Raw genomic sequence first — 22,211 nt, forward strand, 5'->3', positions numbered from 1 at the left:
CAGATAACCGTCACTGGTGTTGGCCGTGAGCGGAAATTGAACTCTGGTCGCTGGATCATAAGCACAGCAGGTAAGACATGTGCCCAGGTGCGCGAGGGTAGGTGGTGTGGAGTGGTGTGGAGTGGTGCCCACCGGCATAGCATTGCTGACATCTTCCCCCGACATGAACTGCACTTTGACGGCGATGTTCCGCGCCGAGCCCTGGCGGTTGGCGAAGTTGAGGCTCTGTGGGTAGATGTGCAGCAGGTTCCTGTGCGAGGACACAAAAAAGACGAGCGCAGCGTCAACGGGAGAACACAGAGAATGAGCTCTTGGGCAGCAAAAAGTGCAATAATGTAATTTTAAATTGCCGCTATTGGAGATATATGGGATTATATGCACCCTATTTCTCTCCATCTGACCATCTTCAAGATCCTCCATCTCCCTCTTCTCTCCTCCACATACTCTATGCTTTCTGTCAGAGCCTCTAGTCAACCTTTCCTCAGTGGGACATCACTCATTCCCCTCTGATAACTCCATAGTATGTAACTCCCTTCCCCCAGCCACCCATGCTGTTGACTCCCTTTTTTATTCTGCATATGACTGCCACCCTTCACACGAAATAATTATATCCGCTGTTACTGAACAGCATCTTGTGATGCAGTCACATTTAGAAACTCTACAAATCCAACTTGAATTATAGTTTTGTATCGATTGGTGACACCTGTGAGCTTTTGCATTCCACAATGAAACCAACGAGTTGTCATCCACTAAACTAAGCACATGCGGGTGGGAGGGGGGGTTGGAGGCTGTAGAGGAGGGGGCGGAGAATGAGCCGACAAGATTTCAGGGGAACTGAAACACGAGCGGGTGTTTACAGGTAAGAAACAAGTGTTTCTGAACAGCCTGCCAAGTGGTATGACGCTGGAATTTGTGCCTCAGTGCAGCCTGAGCGCTCCACTCCAGACCCATCACCCACCACAGGATCCCGACAAGATTTGCTAGCGGCAGTACCGGGAACCAAGCGGCTCCAATGTCAGACATGAGTGAGTTTAATCGCCCGGTGCAGTGGAAACGAGCCGCAGAGACCGAGGCTCCGGGGAAGGTGTGATCTGAAATAACCGCACGCCTGCCCCCTCCCCTCGCCAGTGCTTCTTGGAGAAGACCCCATCACCGGGCCCCTGGAAACTGTGTGTCGCACGGTGCCAGAGGCGTGTAGACGGCATGGTGACAATCTGGGGCGCACTATCTCCGTTTGAGGGACGTGTGTTTTGAATATGCGCCTGTATGTTTACTAAAAAAGATATATAACAAATTCCAGCAGTGGCAATTTTTGCTTTGGTTTGGCAGGGCCCCCCGAGCTTTGAGGTTAATGTGAGATAATGGCAAGCAAAAAGGCTCCCAGTGGCTGAGAGCCGCCAGCCGGGCAGAGACGGAGCTTCACGGTCGACCGACTGCATTCAGTGAAATACGCCACTCAATTGCAATTGAGCGCTCACGGTCATGCATGACTGACTGCAGTTCCTCACTGCAAATCTCCAAAATGCACAAACACTGATAGAGATACAGATTATTTATCTGACACCACGAATTATCAGATGGTCAATAAAGCAGCGGCCTGCTCTGCTCTGACGACTATTGGGCCATGCGGACAATGCCCATGCGGAGCAAACAAACGGCAGCAACTTAAAAAAAACCGACGAGTTAGCAAATCCCAAACGGCACTCGCCCTTTGGTCAAAACTGACCCCGGCTAGTTTGCGAGCCAGTCATGTGCAAACGTTTAACAGTGAATAGCACTTTCTCTCTCAATAGGCCTTATTTCAAACATTTTAATTGCAAATTGAAGCAATAGTATCGTAAAACCCTTCTCTAGCCAGGCTAATACACGGGGGAGGGGCCCTGGTCCGACAATGATTAAAATCTATGTAAAAAAACACAACATCCCCGCGTTACTGTATACGGTATGTATTACTGTGAATGTATTAGTGTGTGTGTCATATGTTATTGTACAGACCAACACATTCTATTCTACTCTTGCAAATGGCAATATGTTCAGGAGCTATATGCCAATGTGGAGGTTTGCCTAGCCACGACCAGAGAGAGGGCTTCAGTGATACGGTAAGGTTTGCTGTGCAATATTTATCTCCGTAGGTCAGAGGATATTCCAGTCCCCCCATCCTCTGCCACTCCTCCCCTATCACCCGCCCCCACCATCCGCAACTACTAACGTATATCCCTAAGTACAATTATTACACTTCACATTTTATACATAACACACGATAAAACGTGTTACAGTTCATTTGTACATGTATGTATATGCAGAGGAGCGTAGCTCACAACGAGCAGAGCGCTGGGTGGCTAAAACGCAGCAAGTTAGCACAGTAGGGGGCACACGTGGTTCATTGGCCAGGGATCTGTCAGTCAACCCATGGCACCTGGGTCTGTCCCGTGATCGCCTGCCAGCGGGCGTTCAACACTTCACGTGGCCTTAAAGTGCACTTAGCCTGGCACAAGCACCGTGGTGACGTCGCCGCCTCTTAGTGGTTGTAGTTGTTGAACTTTTTCACACCGTACGTAGCTAACCATTCTAATTGGTACTACGGTATATTGCAACATAGATAGATTACATAACATGTTCTAAAGTATATTATTCAATGTATATTATTCAATTGCATTTACGATGGATTTTTTTTCATTTAATAAAAAATGGAATTACCCGACCTGGTGCTGCGACGTGTGTTGTTATGGCGCACGGACAAGCACAATGTAGGCACGTGCAGTCAAGCACGAAATCAACAGGTGACAATAGATCCTGCCAAACAGGACTTGGTTTTAAGCAGGTACTCTCGTGCCCGGGAGGGACCGGAGGCAAAGAAGCCATAATCGAGACTCGCATTTCTACTCAATCTGTTGAAAGCCACACTGTTGACACTGTAGAGGCAAGCTCGGCAGCTCAATGGGCTAATACTGTAGCGTCAACAGAATCGGGTTGCTATCGTCGAGATTTTGAGTTAGCATCACTGGCTTTCAGACACTTGTGATTCAACCGGTTTCTCAAGTATTGCGAGGTTATGGTGTTGGCCTGCCCATCAATCAATGATTGCACAAAGAGCCATCGGTATTGCAGAAAAAATCCCTTACATCAAGCTATGAGAATTAAAAAAAATCATTTGGACTGACATGTGATGCATGCCCTTTGCAGGGTGTATACGTGGGAATAAAGAGGGGTGTCAAATGGACTTTATGTAGTATTTCTGCATAGTTATCTTTCTGTGGGGGGAATTTCTCTGCCACAGGATATCCTGCACTCTGCAAGAGTTCCAAACAGAATATCTTCATCTCACGATAGGCCACTGACAAAATTATCGGAAATTTAAGGGATAAAATAGAGATAAAATAGACGCAGTCAGGTGGTGTCAGTGAGATCAATGTGTTTACCTGAAGCCTACCCTTTCACCCACATCGCGCGCCAAAGGGACTTGCCCAAACACCAACTCTTTGCTCATGAAACACCCTCGCATTAACATTACCTTCATGGCAGCGACATTTTACTAAAAACGGAGTGCTTCATGTTTGGAGGAAAATCTAAACATTTAAAGTGACACACGCACCCATAAAAACCCATACATTTGTCCATTAGAAGTATCACTTAAACTGGAAATTAAAACCTTGTAGAGCCCTGCTCAACCATCACCAGTTGACCCATTTCTCCTCTGCTGCCCCCCATAGACTGGAACTCCCTTCCCCTGGGCCTTCCATGCTCTCGACTCCCTTGCCACTGTTCAAATCCAGTCTCAAGATTTTCCATGGTTCCCCCCCCGCCTACGTCAGCCTGCAGCAGAAGAATCAGAATGGAAATCATCAGAAGGGGGAATAGAAATTAGATCGGACACATTGTACGAGGATTTGGTTTGAGAAAGGGCATTTTGGCTGGCCATCGAACAAAGATAATCACTGCATCGAGCGCTTTCAGATGCGCGTCTGAGGCCATCTTGAGCGCTCTTCCTTCCGATTTTAGGAAGCCACTGGAGCTATGAACTTTTCAATCTAAATTGAAAACTTATTTCTTTAGAACTGCGTGTCGTTGTGTTTAGTTTGTTGTCCTTCCCACGCACCTCCGATTTGCACGGTTGGCTACGTACGGTGCGAAAGAAGTTCAACATACATACAGATGTAGTGCTCTTAAATGAAGACACACACTACGTGGTTGGAGGCAATCCGTTTATAAACACTTCCTTTAATCAGGACCTTTTCGGGGGTGGTTCTATAATTGGTGTAGATGTCCTTGTCACTTCGTAACCCCCTATACACGAGGCGATTGCAGCTCCACGACCCGACGACGTGACCCGACTCAGTCCATCGACCCTCGATCACCTCCGCGCTCCCCTTTTATCCCGTTGCGCGCTCTCGACCCTCGATCATCTCCGCGCCTTTCCTTCAACCCTGTTCAGCGATCTAGCCCCCTAGTGGCGGATATACCGTCACTACACGTACATTGTGGAAGGAATAATGGAAGGGAAAAACATTGAGCGGAAGGCTGACGCTTGAGATGTTGGAGGAGTTGAAGCAAGGAGACATTTGTGGAAATGAAGAGGGCAGAGAACAGAGGACGGAGACGGTGGTAAATAAGGACCTGCCGTTCAGGCAGCACATCAATGAAAAGGTCTCTCAATAAAATAACCATGCCATCTGTGTTTTTTTGTAGTTTGAGAAGCGGTCCGCATTTAGATGTATCTACGCCCACATCGTAAATATGCTTGGTTAGGGTTACAACCATCAGCCAGTGGGTGTGCTGTTTGTGTATGCAAGTAAACTCCGTGTGCATACGGTGTGCAGGTAAGGGGTGTGCACGGCGTTTGGCTCGGCAGGTTGCGGTTTGCTGTGCTCATACATGCTCGGATCACGAGGAGGGCGTGATTGCTTACACAGACCTTAACTGTTTTAGTTAACAAAAACCCACAAACATCAACGATGCTTCAGAACGCGACGCACCAAATTTTTTGTCGTTTTTTGTGTGTACCCAGGCCACGTTGCGTCATTGTGTGCTTGCAGAATTTAATATTTCCTGACTGAATTTACAGTACAGTATACATGTCGCCTTATTTTGTTTTAATCATTTGTTTTAAATAGTTTGCATCGTTTAATTTGGATTGTTTCTCGACTGTATTGTCAAATGTGTTGACTCCATTATCCTCCATATATTTGCATATAATGTGCATGCACTACAAATTATAGAGTCACTTCTAGCATGCACGATTCGATGCGGATGTCGTGAGTGTAAGAATACATTTTAATTGCATAGACTTTAACATTATCTTACACCGGTGAGCTATTCCTCACATCGATGTTCATGGGAAACTTCAAGACCTCAACATCACCGAACTGTTACATGCGATATGCAATTTAAAATATCAGGTACTGAGTTACAGCAATGGTTCGATTTACAACTTACACTGGTATATATCCCGGAGTGCTCTCGAGCTCGTCAGCTCTCGGAAGCTAAGCGAAGTTGAGCCCGTGTAGTGTTTGGATGGGCGACCTCCGTGCACGCCGGGTTGTGATGAGCATCTGCGAACCCGTGCTACGTGGCGTGCAGCAGAGGGCAGTACAACAACACCCATTGTACTGTCCTGTGCTTTGATACTCCCACGTCTATGCTCCACACCCATTAACACCCAACTCTCAATCCAGCAGTGGATTGACAAAAGGGCTGTGCACGTGTCACGTGCGTACGAGGCCGTGCGCTGCATCGGGTACTCTTCACCACAATAGGCGTATCCCCTCTACTTCTAAGGAGGTCACCGTGGGGGAAAATCCCCAGATCCGGTAAACAGCGGGCTGTTTCTACCGTGCAAACGTGCACGTATGTGCGACGGTGTTATTGTGAACTCCGAAGTCTCGAGCCCGTCCGCCCGCGGTGATCGAGAGGCAGGGAGGGAGGAGGAGGCACGCGGGAGCCCATCGCGTGCCTCTCCGCACGCTCGCTCCGCGTGCTCGCGTCCCGTCCGCCAATCACACGAACGACGTACCCCAGCCTTGGTGATGTAACCGTGCGTGTGTGTGTGTGTTCGCTTAACAGGCACAGTAAGGGGCACTGGTGGTGCATCAGCCAGTCATCTCAGTCAGTCGACCCGTGGCACCTGGGTCTGCCCCGTGACCTGCCAGCGGGCGTTCGACACTTCACGTGGCCTCAGGGTGCACATAGCCTGGCACAAGCGTCGTGGTGACGTCACCGCCACTTAGTGGCGAATGGCGGTTGTTGTTGCTTAACAGCACTTGTCCCAATAGTATGTTAAGGCTATACGGGTGGTCTTTGTCTTTGTGCGCTCCATCAATGACCGCCAGTATGATCCGATATCAAAATACAGCAAATTATGTCACCCGTGACTGAGCTGCCTGACACAAGCGTTTATCGTTGGTTGAGTAAAACATTGATGTGGTATTTTGTTTACACGCAATAGGCATAATTATTTAGCATAAAAAAACTTTAAAAAGCGAGACAAAAGCCAAGTGCAAATTAATACAGGTCAAAAAACGAGATAGCCAATGACAGCTCCTAAAACGGAAAATAAATAATGTAGTACGTTTAGTTGCTAAAGTAATCGTGGTGCATGCTTAAGCAGCCCCAAGGCAGTGTCGTCGTGTCCTGGTAAACACCCACACTGCCATGGGCCCGAAGGCACCTCCCCTCCCCCTGCAATCACCGACCGAGTCTCCTCCCCAGCCACCCATCCCCGCGATCCACCCCGAGCCCTGGGAGTGGATATAAAGCAATGCGCCGCAACCGACGTCTCAGTTCATCTCTGGGTAGGACAGAGGCTGAGCAGAGGTGAACGTGTTCATCGGAGAAGGCGCAGCTCTTTTCTTGCGAGCAAAAACCATCGCAGAGCAAATTCTCATCCCTGACACTTGTAGGCTCGTCTGCATTAAACCCGCCGTGCGTTTTTTTTACACGCCGGGCAGCTCTATTCACTGCCAAGTCGGCGGGATTGGGCAGAGTTAGCGAGTCACTCCGAGCGTGCAAGAACGTTTGTTTACTCGGCCACGCGCCATGAAGTCGCCCGCGACGTTAATGCTGCCGCTGCTGCTGCTGCTAATTGCCGGGCTGTGCAGCCCCGCTCCTCACCACCGCCAGCGCGATCCGCACGCTCAGCGCTCTCGCAAGGCACGCTACGCCCTGCAGGACGAGGTCAACCTCGTGTCGTACGGGCTGCTGCAGCTGGGCAGCACCTTCAAGCACTACGTGGACAGGCTCACGGTGCAGGTCAACGACGCCGTCCAGAAGATCCAGGCGCAGGGTTCAGCCTACACCCGCCTGGAGCAGGAGACGACGCAGCTCAAGGAGGCCGAGCAGAAGCTCAAGGAGAAGACGGCCGAGCTCGAGAGCAGCAACATGGAGCTGCGGGTGGAGTCGGCCAAGCTGGGGCACCGCGTCGAGTGGCTGTCCGAGGAGGAGCAGGTGCTCAAGAGGAAGGTGCACGAGCTGGAGGCTCGGCTGTTGAACCGCAGCGGAGAGCTGCAATCGAACGACCTCGCTATCCTCAAGGTGAGACCTCCACCACCACCACCACCCATAACTCGACTGGGTGCCCCCCCTGTACCCCCACCATGCGCAGAATCTAACAAGAGGGCAGAGGTGGTGGCCTCACTGGTTCGATAAAGGGGCTCTTTTCTTGCTCGGTTGGGTCGAAGTTGTTTTATTTGCAGTATGATTTCAAACATAGGCGTGCGCGCGCCCCTGTGGTGGAACATTTAAACAACTGGCAGAAGGGAACATGTTTTTTTTCACCCTTTCTTGTGCCAAAACAAACACACGGGAGTGAGTTCTCAGTTTTACATTTCACTTCATGAGGGCAGCTACAGGTGGCACCGTGACTTTCAGAATCATCGGAGTTTTAGGCCAGCCCCGTTCTGTGTGGTGACCGCAAATATACCGCGTGAAGACCCACACGTGCTAACTCTTCTCAGCCTCGCTGGCCTCTCGGACAGGGTGCTCCAGATGTCTTGTGACCTGCCATTTAAATTCTCTAGAACTTACATCTTTTTTTGAAGTCAGGTTTATTTAAACCAGAAATTAATATGCAATGGAAAACAAATGTGAGGGGTTAATTAATTGGGGGGGGGGGGGGGTCACAAGACATCTGGACCACACTGTCCAGTGCGACGGGACCGTTCGTGCAGGATATTGGCCGTGTGCATCACAGCACCGACTGCAAAGCCTGGCACACCATCTCATAAACACGGACAAAGAACCATTATCACTGTCCAGAGTATATCAGAGGGTGGTAAAACTATTACGATTACAATGCTTGATGCGTTACGCTGCCCCATGTGCGTGGTTGCCATGTGCGTGGTTGCCATGTGCACGTCCGTGAGTTTAACCCTCTCTCCTTCACTCTCGTTTTTATTGCAGTCGTTTTTCGACGGGCAGAACAAAAACATCTCGAAGCTGCTGCAGACAGTGTCGGACCAAAACGAGAGGCTGCAGCAGCAGTCGATGAAGATTCAGGGCCTGGAGGAGAAGGTAATGAACACACGTGGTCTGCCGGAGGGGGCCATGTGCACCCCAAAGACAAAGAACCCCCACTATTATAATGGCCTTAACGGACCCCACTCTCTCACTCACCCTGCCTCTAACATCGTCAAGCTCCACGATTGTCTGAACTGTACTAACCACGTACAGTTCAAACAATCGACTAAAAATGGTGAGATTTTACACTGCAAAAAACGCTGTGGGCAATTCACCTTCCCATGTAATGGATTGCCACAATTCAGGATCATGAATCATTAACGTTTTTTTGTTGTTGTTGCACTGCTGCATGAATGGAGCAGCCTCGAGCAGGTAGAAATAAGGGTCGTGAGAACTCATTGCACACAAATTGAACAACACACACTGGTTCTTGCCTATCCGATTTGATGCACGTAACAATGTGAGCTAAAGATTTGATAGTTGTCGAAGCTATGCATCGTCACATCCCACTAGACCCCTAATATGGGCAACACTGGGAGGCCGCGACACTGTTTTCAGGCGTTAATTGAAATGATTGACGGCAGCACCTACACATGTTTTGACGGCAGCAATGACCGTAGATCACAGTACCTGTTCACCGTGTTCTCCTTTGCACGGCGACTGAAAGTGTCAACCTTTGTTTTCCAGGTCGAGGCCACCAAGGCACGAGTGAACAAATTCCGGAGGGGCTCCCGGGAGAGGATAGCCCGGCGGTACTACCCAAGAACGAGCGGCGAGGTCGCGGTGGCCGAGAACGATAGCCCCGGTGAGTACCCCGGACCAACACCACCCGCTCAGACATACCACACAAAGATATGCCGATACCTGGTCCGGTCCAGTGAGCGTGTATTGACGACTCTGCCGACTTACCCCAACGATGCTACAAACTAAATTCCCATACAGTGAGGGAAAAAAGTATTGATGATCCCCTGCTGATTTTGTACGTTTGCCCCCTGACAAAGAAATGATCAGTCTATAATTTTAATGGTAGGTTTATTTGAACAGTGAGAGACAGAATAACAACAAAAAAATCCAGAAAAATGCATGTCATAAATGTTATACATTGATTTGCATTTTAATGAGGGAAATAAGTATTTGACCCCCTCTCAATCAGAAAGATTTCTGGCTCCCAGGTGTCTTTTATACAGGTAACGAGCTGAGATTAGGAGCACACTCTTAAAGGGAGTGCTCCTAATCTCAGCTTGTTACCTGAATAAAAGACACCTGTTCACAGAAGCAATCAATCAGATTCCAAACTCTCCACCATGGCCAAGACCAAAGAGCTCTCCAAGGATGTCAGGGACAAGATTGTAGACCTACACAAGGCTGGAAGGGGCTATAAGACCATTGCCAAGCAGCTTGGTGAGAAGGTGACAACAGTTGGTGCGATTATTCGCAAATGGAAGAAACACAAAACTGTCAATCTCCCTTGGCCTGGGGCTCCATGCAAGATCTCACCTCGTGGAGTTGCAATGATCATGAGAACGGTGAGGAATCAGCCCAGAACTACACGGGAGGATCTTGTCAATGATCTCAAGGCAGCTGGGACCATAGTCACCAAAAAAAATTGGTAACACACTACGCCGTGAAGGACTGAAATCCTGCAGCACCCGCAAGGTCCCCCTGCTCAAGAAAGCACATATACATGCCCGTCTGAAGTTTGCCAATGAACATCTGAATGATTCAGAGGACAACTGGGTGAAAGTGTTGTGGTCAGATGAGACCAAAATGGAGCTCTTTGGCATCAACTCAACTCGCCGTGTTTGGAGGTGGAGGAATGCTGCCTATGACCCCAAGAACACCATCCCCACCGTCAAACATGTAGGTGAAAACATTATGCTTTGGGGGTGTTTTTCTGCTAAGGGCACAGGACAACTTAATCGCATCAAGGGGACGATGAACGGAGCCATGTACCGTCAAATCTTGGGTGAGAACTTCCTTCCCTCAGCCAGGGCATTGAAAATGGGTCGTGGATGAGTATTCCAGCATGACAATGACCCAAAACACACGGCCAAGGCAACAAAGGAGTGGCTCAAGAAGAAGCACATTAAGGTCCTGGAGTGGCCTAGCCAGTCTCCAGACCTTAATCCCATAGAAAAATCTGTGGAGGGAGCTGAAGGTTCGAGTTGCCAAACGTCAGCTTCGAAACTTTAATGACTCGGAGAAGATCTGCAAAGAGTGGGACAAAATCCCTCCTGAGATGTGTGCAAACCTGGTGGCCAACTACAAGAAACATCTGACCTCTGTGATTGCCAACAAGGGTTTTGCCACCAAGTACTAAGTCATGTTTTGCAGAGGGGTCAAATACCTATTTCCCTCATTAAATTGCCAATCAATTTATAACATTTTTGACATGCGTTTTTCTGGATTTTTTTGTTGTTCTGTCTCTCTGTTCAATTAACCTACCATTAAAATTATAGACTGATCATTTATTTGTCAGTGGGCAAACGTACAATATCAGCAGGGGATCAAATACTTTTTTCGCTCACTGTATGTTCTGTATTGCTTGTCCTGTTCAATTGCTGGAATTCAATTAGGCTAAAAGGTTGTGTAAGTAATTAATTTTAATTGATTAATCGTTACATGCCTACTATCCAGCCAGGTTGATTCAGCACATCCCACATAAGGATGCTCGCCAACAACTCACAACCATAACTACACCCTCACCGCAGCATGACGCTCACCAACCACTAATCACACACCCTCGCTGCAGAAGTACGCTCACCACTCACTACCCACTGCAAATCCATCCAGCCGCACACACGGCACTACGGAAGTGACTCCAGGTGGTGCTAGGCAAATGGTTTGAGCAGCCACCGGCTCAGCTGCAGCACACACGTGGCACTGAGCCACCATCTCTACTGCTGCTGTCGTTAGCATCCTCATTGAAAACGATGTTTCTGTCCAACAGCCGTTCCATAGCGGAGAGGCACAAGGAGGCCCGCCGGAACGTCTGGCAGACCAATTCTCGCTCGCCGTCATCTGCCGCTGTGCCAGCTTCGGGCACTCGGCGACGGCGCATCATTGCCGAGGCAGCTTATTAACACGACCGTGTGACGGCCCCAGCAGCCACCACCCCTACCTATGGGCCCGGCCACAAAGCGACACCGCCGCTTGTCTGCAATGACTACGATGACTTTTACAACGACGACAAAAATGCACGCACAGCACTGTGTTTCAAACGTAGGCACGAAACATATTTACCCTGTGATGGAGAAGCTTACATGGATTCTCTTTTGTGTAAATTAAAAGCTGCAAATGTATGTCATATCGTAGGGGCACGTTCTCCCTGCCGTTACTCTGAGCTTAACTTATTTTATCCAATGACCACTTTCAGGAACAACTGATTGCCCTTCGTTGTGTTCATAGTGTTTTAATAACCTGATAACCAGAAATCCTATTTTTGACAAGTGACAGCTTTGAATGTGTATTAGGATTTTTTTTTCATTTTGTGTAATGTACATACATGTTTTATGCTTGTGATTTTTTTATATATATAAAAACATACACACAAATGTAAACTTTCTGTGCCTAAATGTGATATTTTTTCAAATAGATGGTGTCATCATCAATAAAGGATGGTTACATATAAATTAATTCTTCCACTGGGTTTGTAATTGGAAGTACACCGATATATTTGTTTAAGTACTACAATTGTCATTTAACTTTCATTTATGTAAGGCCTGGAACAATACGCTTCCTATCAACTTGAGTTGTCGCAATTTGAGGTCCCGATTTGATTCAAGAGTCAATTATGAGTGTGGTACAACGCATCCCCCTTCCGTGGCTTCATTAGTCACGTGAACTAATCACATACAACTTACACGAACATGAAACAAAGAAGTAAATTCTCACGTACACGATTCAACGTGGATATCTTGAGTCATAATTGATTTTAAAATTAATGAAGTGATACATCATTACACCTGTACTGTTAAGGTTTATCAGCATCATCAATACTGAGTGCCAGTAATAACACTGCTTCTGTTTTGACCCAGTGAAATCCATTAGAACTCTTAAGTTAATTCCAATTATGATTATTTATTATACTGGATTACCGAACAAAGCATCACGACTCTTGTTCCGAACGGTCCTGCCATGCTGCCACAGTCAGGGCCGATGCTGCCATGTGTAATCCAAATTGAATAATTCGCAGATAATTTTTTTAGATGTTTGGCCAATACCGGTTAAAAAAAATTTACCTATGGCAGGAAACTGGAGGACACAGGGGAAACCAATGCAGAACAGGGGGAGAAACACACAAACTGCACACAGAATGGTGCCCAATTTGGGAATTCCACACAGGCGCTTCTTGCTGTGAGGTACAGGGTGTTACCAAACCACTGTAGCACCCTGCCACCCACTATCCATAACTTCATTATTTAACCTAGGAAACCTTACCAAGCCTCAACACTGTTTTCATGAGGATCCTGCATTGGGATGTTTTGACCAATTCTACTAATAAGCGTTTAAGATATGGTAAGAAAACAAAGAATATAAATTTAAAACCCACATGAGAGTATAGCAACTCAAAGGTCCGCACAGATGAGTCAACTCACAGTTGAAGCAGGTTTAAGAGTTTCAAAAAAACGACATGATCCATCAACCCTTTCCTCCCAAGCTTTGGATAACAGGCGTGTGCTACCATGTCTGGCTAGCGTTTAGTGTGGTATATGAGAAGAGAATTACAGTGGTCCTGCTTAAGCCAATTAAATGACTCATTTAATGTTGTCAATATGCCACGGCAAATGGGGAAGCAAAAAAGGGCTGTGGTTTGACCATCAGGGATTACACAACGGCGATGACAAACGTCACCCCACGTCAGCCTCAGCCGGGAAACACATTTTTGGAATCTCGACGCAAATGCGAGAAAGATGTGGAGATGAACACAACGCGATGACGCCAATGTAAGTCGTCGTCTTTCACAGGCTGCAGTGTTACCCCTGACCCACTTTTTTTTTCTTTTCCTAAGCCGCTTTCTTCATGGGGGGGGGGGTACTTCGTGGCTCGGGGGTGCGTGTGGAACGGCCACAAGCGGTGACACGCGAGGGACACATTGCCGTGCTGACGCAGCAGGCGCTATCACCTGCAGTACTTCAGGTGACCGAAGAACCTCGACTTGTTCCAGATACCGCCACATTTTTTTTCACACACAAGTGTTTGAGGGACCACTTAACGCGTAACGTCTGAATGTGCAAATAAAAATACAATCTCCGCCGTAGTCAAGCCCCTTCTGTTTCTGGATGCAAATGATTTACCACTTTTTACAACAGGGGCGCAATTTTACAATTTCTCAATGTCACGGTTCAACAAGCAAATGCGGGCATAAGAAATGGCCAACAGCCTTGTTAAACTTTTCCTCCTCCCCTATCGCTGCAGCTCTTCGCGAGCGTAAGCCTTTCTTTGGTGGCCAAATTCTACCCACCTCATTAAGCATGCATATCCTGGCAGCTGCTTGTGCAAAAACCAACTTGGTGATCAATTCACAACTCCCAACAATACAGGCTGCACGCTTGTGCACGCCTCCTCATCCCAGTGTAAACTTTCACCTACTTTTCAGTTTTCAGCACCATCTGATGGAAGCTGCCACCGGGTTGGTTCTACACTGGGACTCAAGCGGGCCTGAATGACTAATCTAAATTATGTTTTTTTTTCCTCCACTTTGCGGTTTATATCCCGCCACCACACATCACGGCACCAGATCGATTAAAAGTTGCACATTCACCATAAACTGCAAAAAAAACATGATCCCAAGGCAACACCTTGGCTGCAAACGCATAATCTCCGTGGGGGACATTTGTGTTGAAGCCTCAATGGCATTCCCATGGACACCTGATGGCTTTGACTTTTCACCCAGTTTTTTTTTCTCTCTCCATTACTGACACCCCACCCCCCCCAGAGGCCGTCCTTACAACTTCCGCAGAGAACACATCGAGGCTGTTTGCTCTCTTCAGTGGAAAGCTTTTGTGCAATTCAAGGTAACGTAACTTTTCACCCACATTGCTCCGAGCACTTTTCTAATCGAGCGCACTGGAATGCGCCAAAAGCTGGCTGGGCGGACTTTAACGTCAACTATTGTCTTTGCGTTTTAAGACTTTGAAATAAGATCAAGATGTGTCGAAAAAAATACATTAACGTTTGCTGTGCACCAAAGGCTCGGCACAACTTGTGCCTCTCTTCCATAACTATCAATGGATTAAGTTAACTCATCAATGGGACACGGGCGGAGATGACCATACAAAGAGAAGCCCTTTGCGTTTTGACAAATATGGAACGAGCAGGCATGATCCATTACCGATTCAAAGCTTGCATTCAAGGCTCTCCAGTCATAACCTAAGAGGTACAGCCGTCATGAGCTCAATGTGGACCCAAGGACATAGAGAAACATCGTCACACACGTGATTTACTGCCTCTATTGTGAGCTTAAAACAATTATACCAATCGGCGAATTGATGCATCCATCGTTCCACCTCTACGAGCAGTTACCTTAAATGAGTCATGGTGTAGTAAACTTAACATCTGTTGGTCTATCAGCTTCCGGAGGAGCCGTGTACTGTGGTAGGACCTCACCAGGGCTATAGACTGGCCGTCATCATCATCATCATCATATTGCCGATACTGGATAAACATGTGACTTCGGTGGCAGGAGGCAGAGAAGAACTTGTACACACGCAGGCCATTATATACTCATCTAATAATGTTCCCTCATTCCATTATCAGCACTCTCAAGCACAGTAGTAGCACTGTGAGCAGCGCAGTCAATTCTTCATGCAAACTATATTAACCATGCATCGATTCACTGATTAAAACTGATTCATACACTTAATACAAGCATAGAATCATGCGAAAGAGGCCTGATTATTTATTATGTACGTAAACGAATGCAAATCATATTGTGTTTGTATTCTCAGAATGTACCAAAATGTATATGCATGAAAGAATCTGTTATTTAAAGTATTACAAAAATGCTCTGCCAATGGTAGGTTTTAGGTGAATGGGATGGGCTAACACAGACATTTTTTCAAGAGAAATGAGATGATAAAAAGGGGTAAAAGATAATCAATAATTGAATCAAATACCAAACATTGTGACAATTCATCTAATCTTTGTGTGAATTGTTGCACACCTCTTATTCACATTACAGACCAAAGAAAAAGAATGCACGGCATTCAGAAAGCACTCTCCACTTTGCACAATTTACACGTGAAATGTCAAACTCGGCTTTAGGAAGACACTCCAGTTGGGTTGGGGGGTATTGAGCGAACGGACACATGGTGTGCATTCAACTATTATGGGCAGGCGAGCAGGGCGGGGGGGGGGCAGCCACGTTAACCACGTGCGCTGGAATCTACTCAAGAAACCCCCCGTGCAGAAGGGCAAACCCACACAGCCCCGCAACGGCTTTCAACTTTCACCCAGATTCTTGGACGTAGAGTTCTTTTTTGCATGATGCAAGTGGAGTGGATGCTCCCCACGGACGAGAGACCGCCCCCTCACACCCCCACACACCCACGCGGCAGAGCGACACACGCGCTCTTCCCGGGAGCCAGCTCCCTCTCTTCCCTCCCCTCCTTCGCTCACTCGCGCTCACTCACTTGCGCCCTCTCGGCTCGCCTAAAACAAAGCGCGACTCTCAGGCCAGGATTTAGGAGTGTGACGAGCGTGTATCATCGATTCATTAGTTCACGCTCACGATGCCAGCGCGTGTTGACTTGCATGTGTAAGAACCAATGTTGTTCTGATTCATGAGAATCATTGTCCAAATTATAAGTAATCGTTATATTTAGGCCAGTGAGCAATAATGAGCAAACGAGACAGACAAGAAAATTGAGAAAGTTTACAAACGAGAGGGTAAAAATAAGATGAAACAAAACAATTCCTTCAACAAATCAAGGAGCTAAATTGCAGAAATACTGTACTGGGTGATCCAGATGTCTTGTGACCCCCATTTAATTCTCTAAAACTTAAATTTTTTAAAAGTAAGGATTATTCAAAACAGAAATGAATATCCAAAGGGAAAAAATGTTAGGGGTCAATTACATATGGGGTCACAAGGCATCTGGACCACCCTGTACAATTAATCATTAGGCGGTAATGGGTGGTGGTGAATTCTTACACCACTACCAGGAGTATCACCGTAGCTTTGACCCTGCTTTAAAAAACCTAGCTCAAAATGCTTACGACTTGTTGATTTTAAAAGCCTGCTCATAAAATGCTCTTTCTTGCTCTCAACATCGTTCATTCGGACTTGACCAAGCCTTAAACCCTGAACAAACAAAAGCACCGCAGCAGCTGGTGGAGAGCTGAGACAACAACAATGGAACACGGTAATTTTCTGGCTGAGACTGCCTTTCAATTACGTCAATTTCGTCATCCTCAAACGTTGCCACACTCAAGGCTCACCCACCGTGAGGGGTTCCGACCACGCAATGCTCCCCCAGTGTTGGCAGCGGCAACAAGCACTCTCTCAACACAGCCAAGGGCTGCCCTCTGTGTTTACCAGCAGAGCACAGAGGATGGGAAGCAGTGATCAGGGGAGCAAGGGGGCAGCCATCAGAGGAGCAGGTAGCCAAGACAAGAAGCAGGGGGAAGGGAACACGGAGCGGGGAGCAGTGACGATGTGGCAGAGAACAGAACAACAACAGAGCAGGAGTATGGAACAATGTGCAAAGAGCGGTTTGTAGAAAGTGGGGAGGAGTTGCGGGCAAGCAGTGGGAGGGAGGGGATCAAGGGGTGGGTATAGCCAGGACAGAGAGCAAGAGCAGGGAGAAGGAATAAAAATAGGAGTTAGAGACGTGCAGTGGGAGGGAGGGGATCAGGAATTTAGAAGCTGGGACAGAGACCAGCAGCAAGGACACTGGGAGGGCAGGGATTAGGAGGAGCTCAGCCCCACCTGTAGGTTGTGTAGGGGTCGTAGACTTCCCGCGCCGGGAACTCCAGGATCTCGCGTGTGGGCCTCACGCGGATGTCCGGGTACGGCTTCACCTGCAGCAGCTCGGGAGTCAGGCAGTACGGGGCGTTCTCCGGTGATGGAGAGATGTCGATCTTCAGCTGGGCTGTACGAGCGAGCACACACATACACATATGAGGGTGTGAGTGCACGCAATAACGACAATAATAATACGGACATTAGTTTAGCCAGGAAATATTACATATTAGATACATAACGTACCCAGGGGGGGAGCAGTGGTACACAACGATTCACACTGTGCAATCGACATACCAATCTGTTTGATTACCGGCCCTGGCTACTGGCAGTGGTGATCGATATTTGAACTGGTCTCAGGGTTCCTCCAAAATCGACCTGCACCAATCAGCTTGCTAATTAATGGTGAACCAGCCCTTATAACTGAAATAGCATAGGGATGCTTTCATCCAGCAGTGGATTGAAAAAAGTGATGTACATTATTGTTTACCCAGGAAAGTGTCACCGAGTCCAAAGACGTATTCATTGAGGTTCTGCATTGAAATGTTAACCAACTCTATCAATGATTGTTTGGCATGTGGGTGGAAAGTGGAGTACCCAGAGGAAATGAGGGAGTAACACACCCAAGTAACTGAACAGATGGATTCAAGAATCCAATTCTGAACTACCATCTTCTGGCCAACCTGCAGTCCAAGCTTTCTGGCCAACCTGCAGTTTCAAGCATCTGGTATCACCGGGCAGTCTCCATATCCAAGTCCTAAACAGGTTAAATGATGCTAAGCCTATAAGATCTGATGAGATCAGCCGCACTAGGGAGTGAATTGGTTGTCTGAAAGCCATGACCCGACAATTCAGTTGACAAACGCTCATTGCTTTAATTGCACTTCCTTTCCTATTTGGATGTTTTATCACAGGCAATCTTTGGGGAATAAACAGAGAAAATTTCAGCTTGCTGCATTTGAGAGCCCGGTTGAATTACAGACGGAAGTCTGGACTCTAACCCAGGACATCGATGTTGCCAGCTCATTGCCATGACCCTTGAAGCACCGCACCCCCACTACCTGATCTGTGGTTTCGTTTTACATGGAGTTACTCATGCAATAAGGGAATTTCCCACAAATGTTTTCCTGGGCAGGGGGGATCCACCTAGAATCCCTGAGAACAAATGTGCCATAAATGAGCACATTTCGAAACCAATGCTTAATCAACAGTCTCTGATTTTAAAACAAATACACTGCATTGTAAAACACATAACTTTAAATTGCAAGCAGGCAAACAATGGAGATTTTCACAAAATAGACTTTTACAAGCACCAGGCAACCAAGCGAGCTGCAATATAAATGCATGAGTGCCGCAGGGCAATAAGCTAACAAGGAACAGGCCACGTGGAAGATCAAAGTCCTCTGCACGCTCTCGGTCAAGGTAAATACAGCCCAGAAAAAAACATGGCACTCCACCACCCCTACTACAAACTAAACTATTTTTATTTGACCAGGTAAGGCCCACTGAGTTATATAGTACTTTTTCAGAAGCGACCTGGCCACAAATGACAGCTCAACGAAGTAGCTTATCACGCGGAAATTTATAGCAGCCAAATACTCTCAACGCATGTTTAGAAATGTGGAGGGAACAACTGGAGGACCTGGAGAAAAATCCACACTTCCATGGGGAAAACATGCAAAATATACAGGCGTCAGGGTCGGGATCGAACCCACGACCTCCTGCATACCAGCCGAGGCAAATAACATCTCGCCACCGCGGTGCCCCAACAGCAGGATGCAGACCCACCTGGGCCAGCACACGCTACCACTGGCTGGCCGGCTCACCCAGGTACATAAGCACCCCCAGCAGGGTATCCCAAGGTTGGATCGCATCCTCTGCTGCTGGGCATCTCTAGGTTTGAACATCCCCATTGCAATCTTTTCAACCCTACCGTTTTAAGAAATAGGTTGCAGGTTTTTCTATAATTTTACGGCAGGTACATTTTCTAAGCAAAAATTGCACTCATTTATTTCCTCCCAAATGTGTTATGAAGCAATATGATCAGTCTTGATTTCAAGCTTTCGTGACTGCAGGAATCCATACTCTTTGGTTCTTTCGGTAAAGGAGGACTGCTGTCGTAGGAGCTCCTGTGTTTGTTTCACACCTGATGACGGTTGCTTGTGTTGCGATCGTAATGTCGTGATCTATTATTTTTTTCTTCTACCTACGTGACTTCAACGAAAGAACCAAACAATATGATCCGCTTTGATAATCGGTTCTATGGTCAACGTATTTAATAAGTGGCAGCCTCCTGCTTAAATCAGCAGGCTTAGCAAGTATGTCACCAGCAGGCACCCCTGAGTTGGTACACCCCCCAAATGGACATCCCAATCTTGTAATGCATACACCGACGGGCACGTGGGTCTGTACACCCCCCAGAATTTGAATCACACCGAGCGGGCATTTTCAGGCGGTGGGATGAGCACCACCTGGGTGGGCACCGGCACACCTGTGATGGGCCGCAGGCGGCGCAGCACGGACGACGGCCTCCTCATGTCAGCGAGGAACTTGAAGAGGTCTTCGTCGCTCAGCCGGTCTCCCTCCTGTGTCGCACGCGACCACAACCAGGGTCAGGGACGTGGTCCCCAGCTCATATGTGATCCCCTCTCCCCCCACGCACTTTCGATTAGCAGTGTTGTCTAGGTACGGTGCGAAAAAAGCACAGCATACATACATACATACAAACGAATCCTTACCAATCCCACATTGACAATTTTTAGATTATGGGAAAAAAATGTAAATGTGCCTAACGTTATGGAATCTGCTATTATATGAAGAAGTCAAACTTTCACCCAACCCTTGATCGTTCAACGTAAACAAAACACCCGGCTCTTACCTCATAGCTCTGTATCCCAGGTGTTCAAAACTAGTGTGAAGATTAATTCATTAGGTCAAATCACTGTTACCTCACTCACATTAATTTTAAAACTTCAGAGCGGTGACATCATTCGAGTGCTAAGGTGGTAGGCTTGACAGGCACATTAAAGCCCTTATTGCCATTAACAAAAATTAAACTTGAGTTGGGCAGCCCAGGACACAAATCCTAGGTTTGTTAGGTATATAACATTAACATAAGCTTAATCCTCATGAAGACAAAGACCCCCCGTATAGCTTCAACAGACTGTTGGGGCAAGTGCTGTTAGCAAGCACCTTTGAAGGCCGGCATGGCACACGAGGGGATGGGTGGCCAGCACCATGGCAGGCCGCCTTTGTCTACCCATTGGCGATGTTCACACACCACACCAGGTACTCATTTGAAGCTCAGCTGACCGAGGATCACCATACCGTATAGCACAAACTGAGCCCTTGCTTTTATCACAGCCCTGTATGTTCAGAGGTGGAATTGGGGTCGGTCCCCTCGTGCTTGTAATGTGAACCAGCAACAAGATTCCTGAGCGTGTTTTTCTCACAGGGTCACCATCGTTTCAACTGCAGGGCTGTCTGTTGTCAATGGCGCCACCTACTGACATCAACACAGGCCAGGGGAGGGGGGGCGGCACCTGCTTGAAGAAGTTGGTGACGGTGAGGGTGGCTGGGCGGAAATTGGCGAGGCTGCACGGCTCGTCGCCGCCGCTCGCCACGCGCTCCAGGGACCGCTTGCCCGACGTGTTGGAGTTGCGCCGCTCGGCCCAGCTGGAGAGCTTGCGCTCTGGACACGCAAGCAGGGGAGGCCACGTGGAGAAACCGGCAGATGGCATGCAATCAGAATCAGGGGACGTGGACGGTAGTGGCAGCAGTGGTGGTGGCGTTGGGAGCAGTTGCAATAGCGGTGGCAAGAGTGGTGGTGCAAGTGGTATTGAATGTAGTTCAAGTGGTCAGAGGTTGTAGTGGTGGTATTGGCTGTAGTAGTGAAGATAGTGGTAGTATTGGTTGTAGATGCAGTCGCTGAAGTGGCAGAGGTGGTGCTGGAGACAGTCGTGATAAGGGCGGCGGTATTATTGGCTGTGGTAGGAGAGGAGAGGTGGCGATGGTTGTAGCTTTTGTAGGGCTGGTGGTGCTATTGGTTGCAGTGGATGAGGTAGTGATTGCGGTGGGAGTGGTAAGGATGGCGGTGTTATTGGCTGTAGTGACAGTGTTATAGTTGGTGGTGTTGGTGGTGGTAGCGGTAGTGGTCATTCTGGTGGTGCTGACCGAGGATGGGGTTGTCGGGGTCAGCTGCATCGCGCTCCAGGCTGCCGGCGCTGTTCACTATGTTCATGAGGTGGATGGCCGTCCACGCAAACGGCATGCGGTACTTGCCCAGGCGCTGGCAGAATAACTCGGCACCAGAGCGCAACTTTTCCAACTTCTCCTTGTTCTGTTCCAGCAGAACATCAACATCAGCGGAGGGGCAATGGATTCAGCGTTCACGTTACGCCCTCCGTCAGTACCGGGCACCGCCCTGCCGGAAAAGCTAATGATCCAATCAGCGGTGACAGAATTCTGCAAGCTGCAATTGTATGAATCCCGGTCCCAAACGCACACGTGAAATATATAATGAATAGCATCAGCAACAACTTTCACAATCACCTAACAAAACCAGATGCACACACTCACAGTTAATAGTCTAAAATAAATCGTCAAACAGCAGGAACGGTTGGTTAGGGGAGGATAGACATGGCGGGGAGGTGGTAGCAAGAGAGCCGGGAGTCACACCTTGGCCGTGTCCGCCTCCTTCATCACCATGTAAGGGTCTGCGCACTCCCCAATGTCTCCCTGCTGGAGGACCTTCTCCAGCTGCACGGGAGGACACCACATGTGCACAGCACACAAA

At 47.9% G+C, this 22,211-nt stretch overlaps 2 protein-coding genes across 21 annotated transcripts in view; one reads left to right on the forward strand and one right to left on the reverse strand.

Moving 5' to 3' along the window:
* LOC116948840 (dedicator of cytokinesis protein 7-like) overlaps positions 1-22,211 on the reverse strand; it is a 74,518-nt gene that overhangs the window by 40,970 nt on the left and 11,337 nt on the right. For all 20 annotated transcript variants that reach the window (XM_032966000.2, XM_032966002.2, XM_032965994.2 and 17 more), the window contains exons 10-15: positions 22,094-22,174; positions 21,590-21,755; positions 20,959-21,107; positions 19,908-20,001; positions 17,384-17,546; positions 133-250 (exon numbers count right to left, since the gene is read on the reverse strand). In XM_032966000.2, the coding sequence (XP_032821891.1) occupies positions 133-250; positions 17,384-17,546; positions 19,908-20,001; positions 20,959-21,107; positions 21,590-21,755; positions 22,094-22,174 (771 nt within the window). The remainder of the gene's footprint in view (positions 1-132; positions 251-17,383; positions 17,547-19,907; positions 20,002-20,958; positions 21,108-21,589; positions 21,756-22,093; positions 22,175-22,211) is intronic.
* Positions 6,746-12,083, forward strand: LOC116948841 (angiopoietin-related protein 3-like). The gene is made up of 4 exons (XM_032966005.2): positions 6,746-7,527; positions 8,395-8,505; positions 9,139-9,256; positions 11,402-12,083. Exons 1-4 carry the CDS (start codon positions 7,033-7,035, stop codon positions 11,410-11,412), a joined length of 735 nt encoding a protein of 244 aa, XP_032821896.2. The 5' UTR covers positions 6,746-7,032; the 3' UTR covers positions 11,413-12,083.

The sequence above is a fragment of the Petromyzon marinus genome, chromosome 35 (genome assembly GCF_048934315.1).
Source record: "Petromyzon marinus isolate PM22_M1 ecotype Great Lakes invasive population chromosome 35, UKy_Petmar_22M1.pri1.0, whole genome shotgun sequence".
Classification (NCBI taxonomy): Eukaryota; Metazoa; Chordata; class Hyperoartia; order Petromyzontiformes; family Petromyzontidae; genus Petromyzon; species Petromyzon marinus.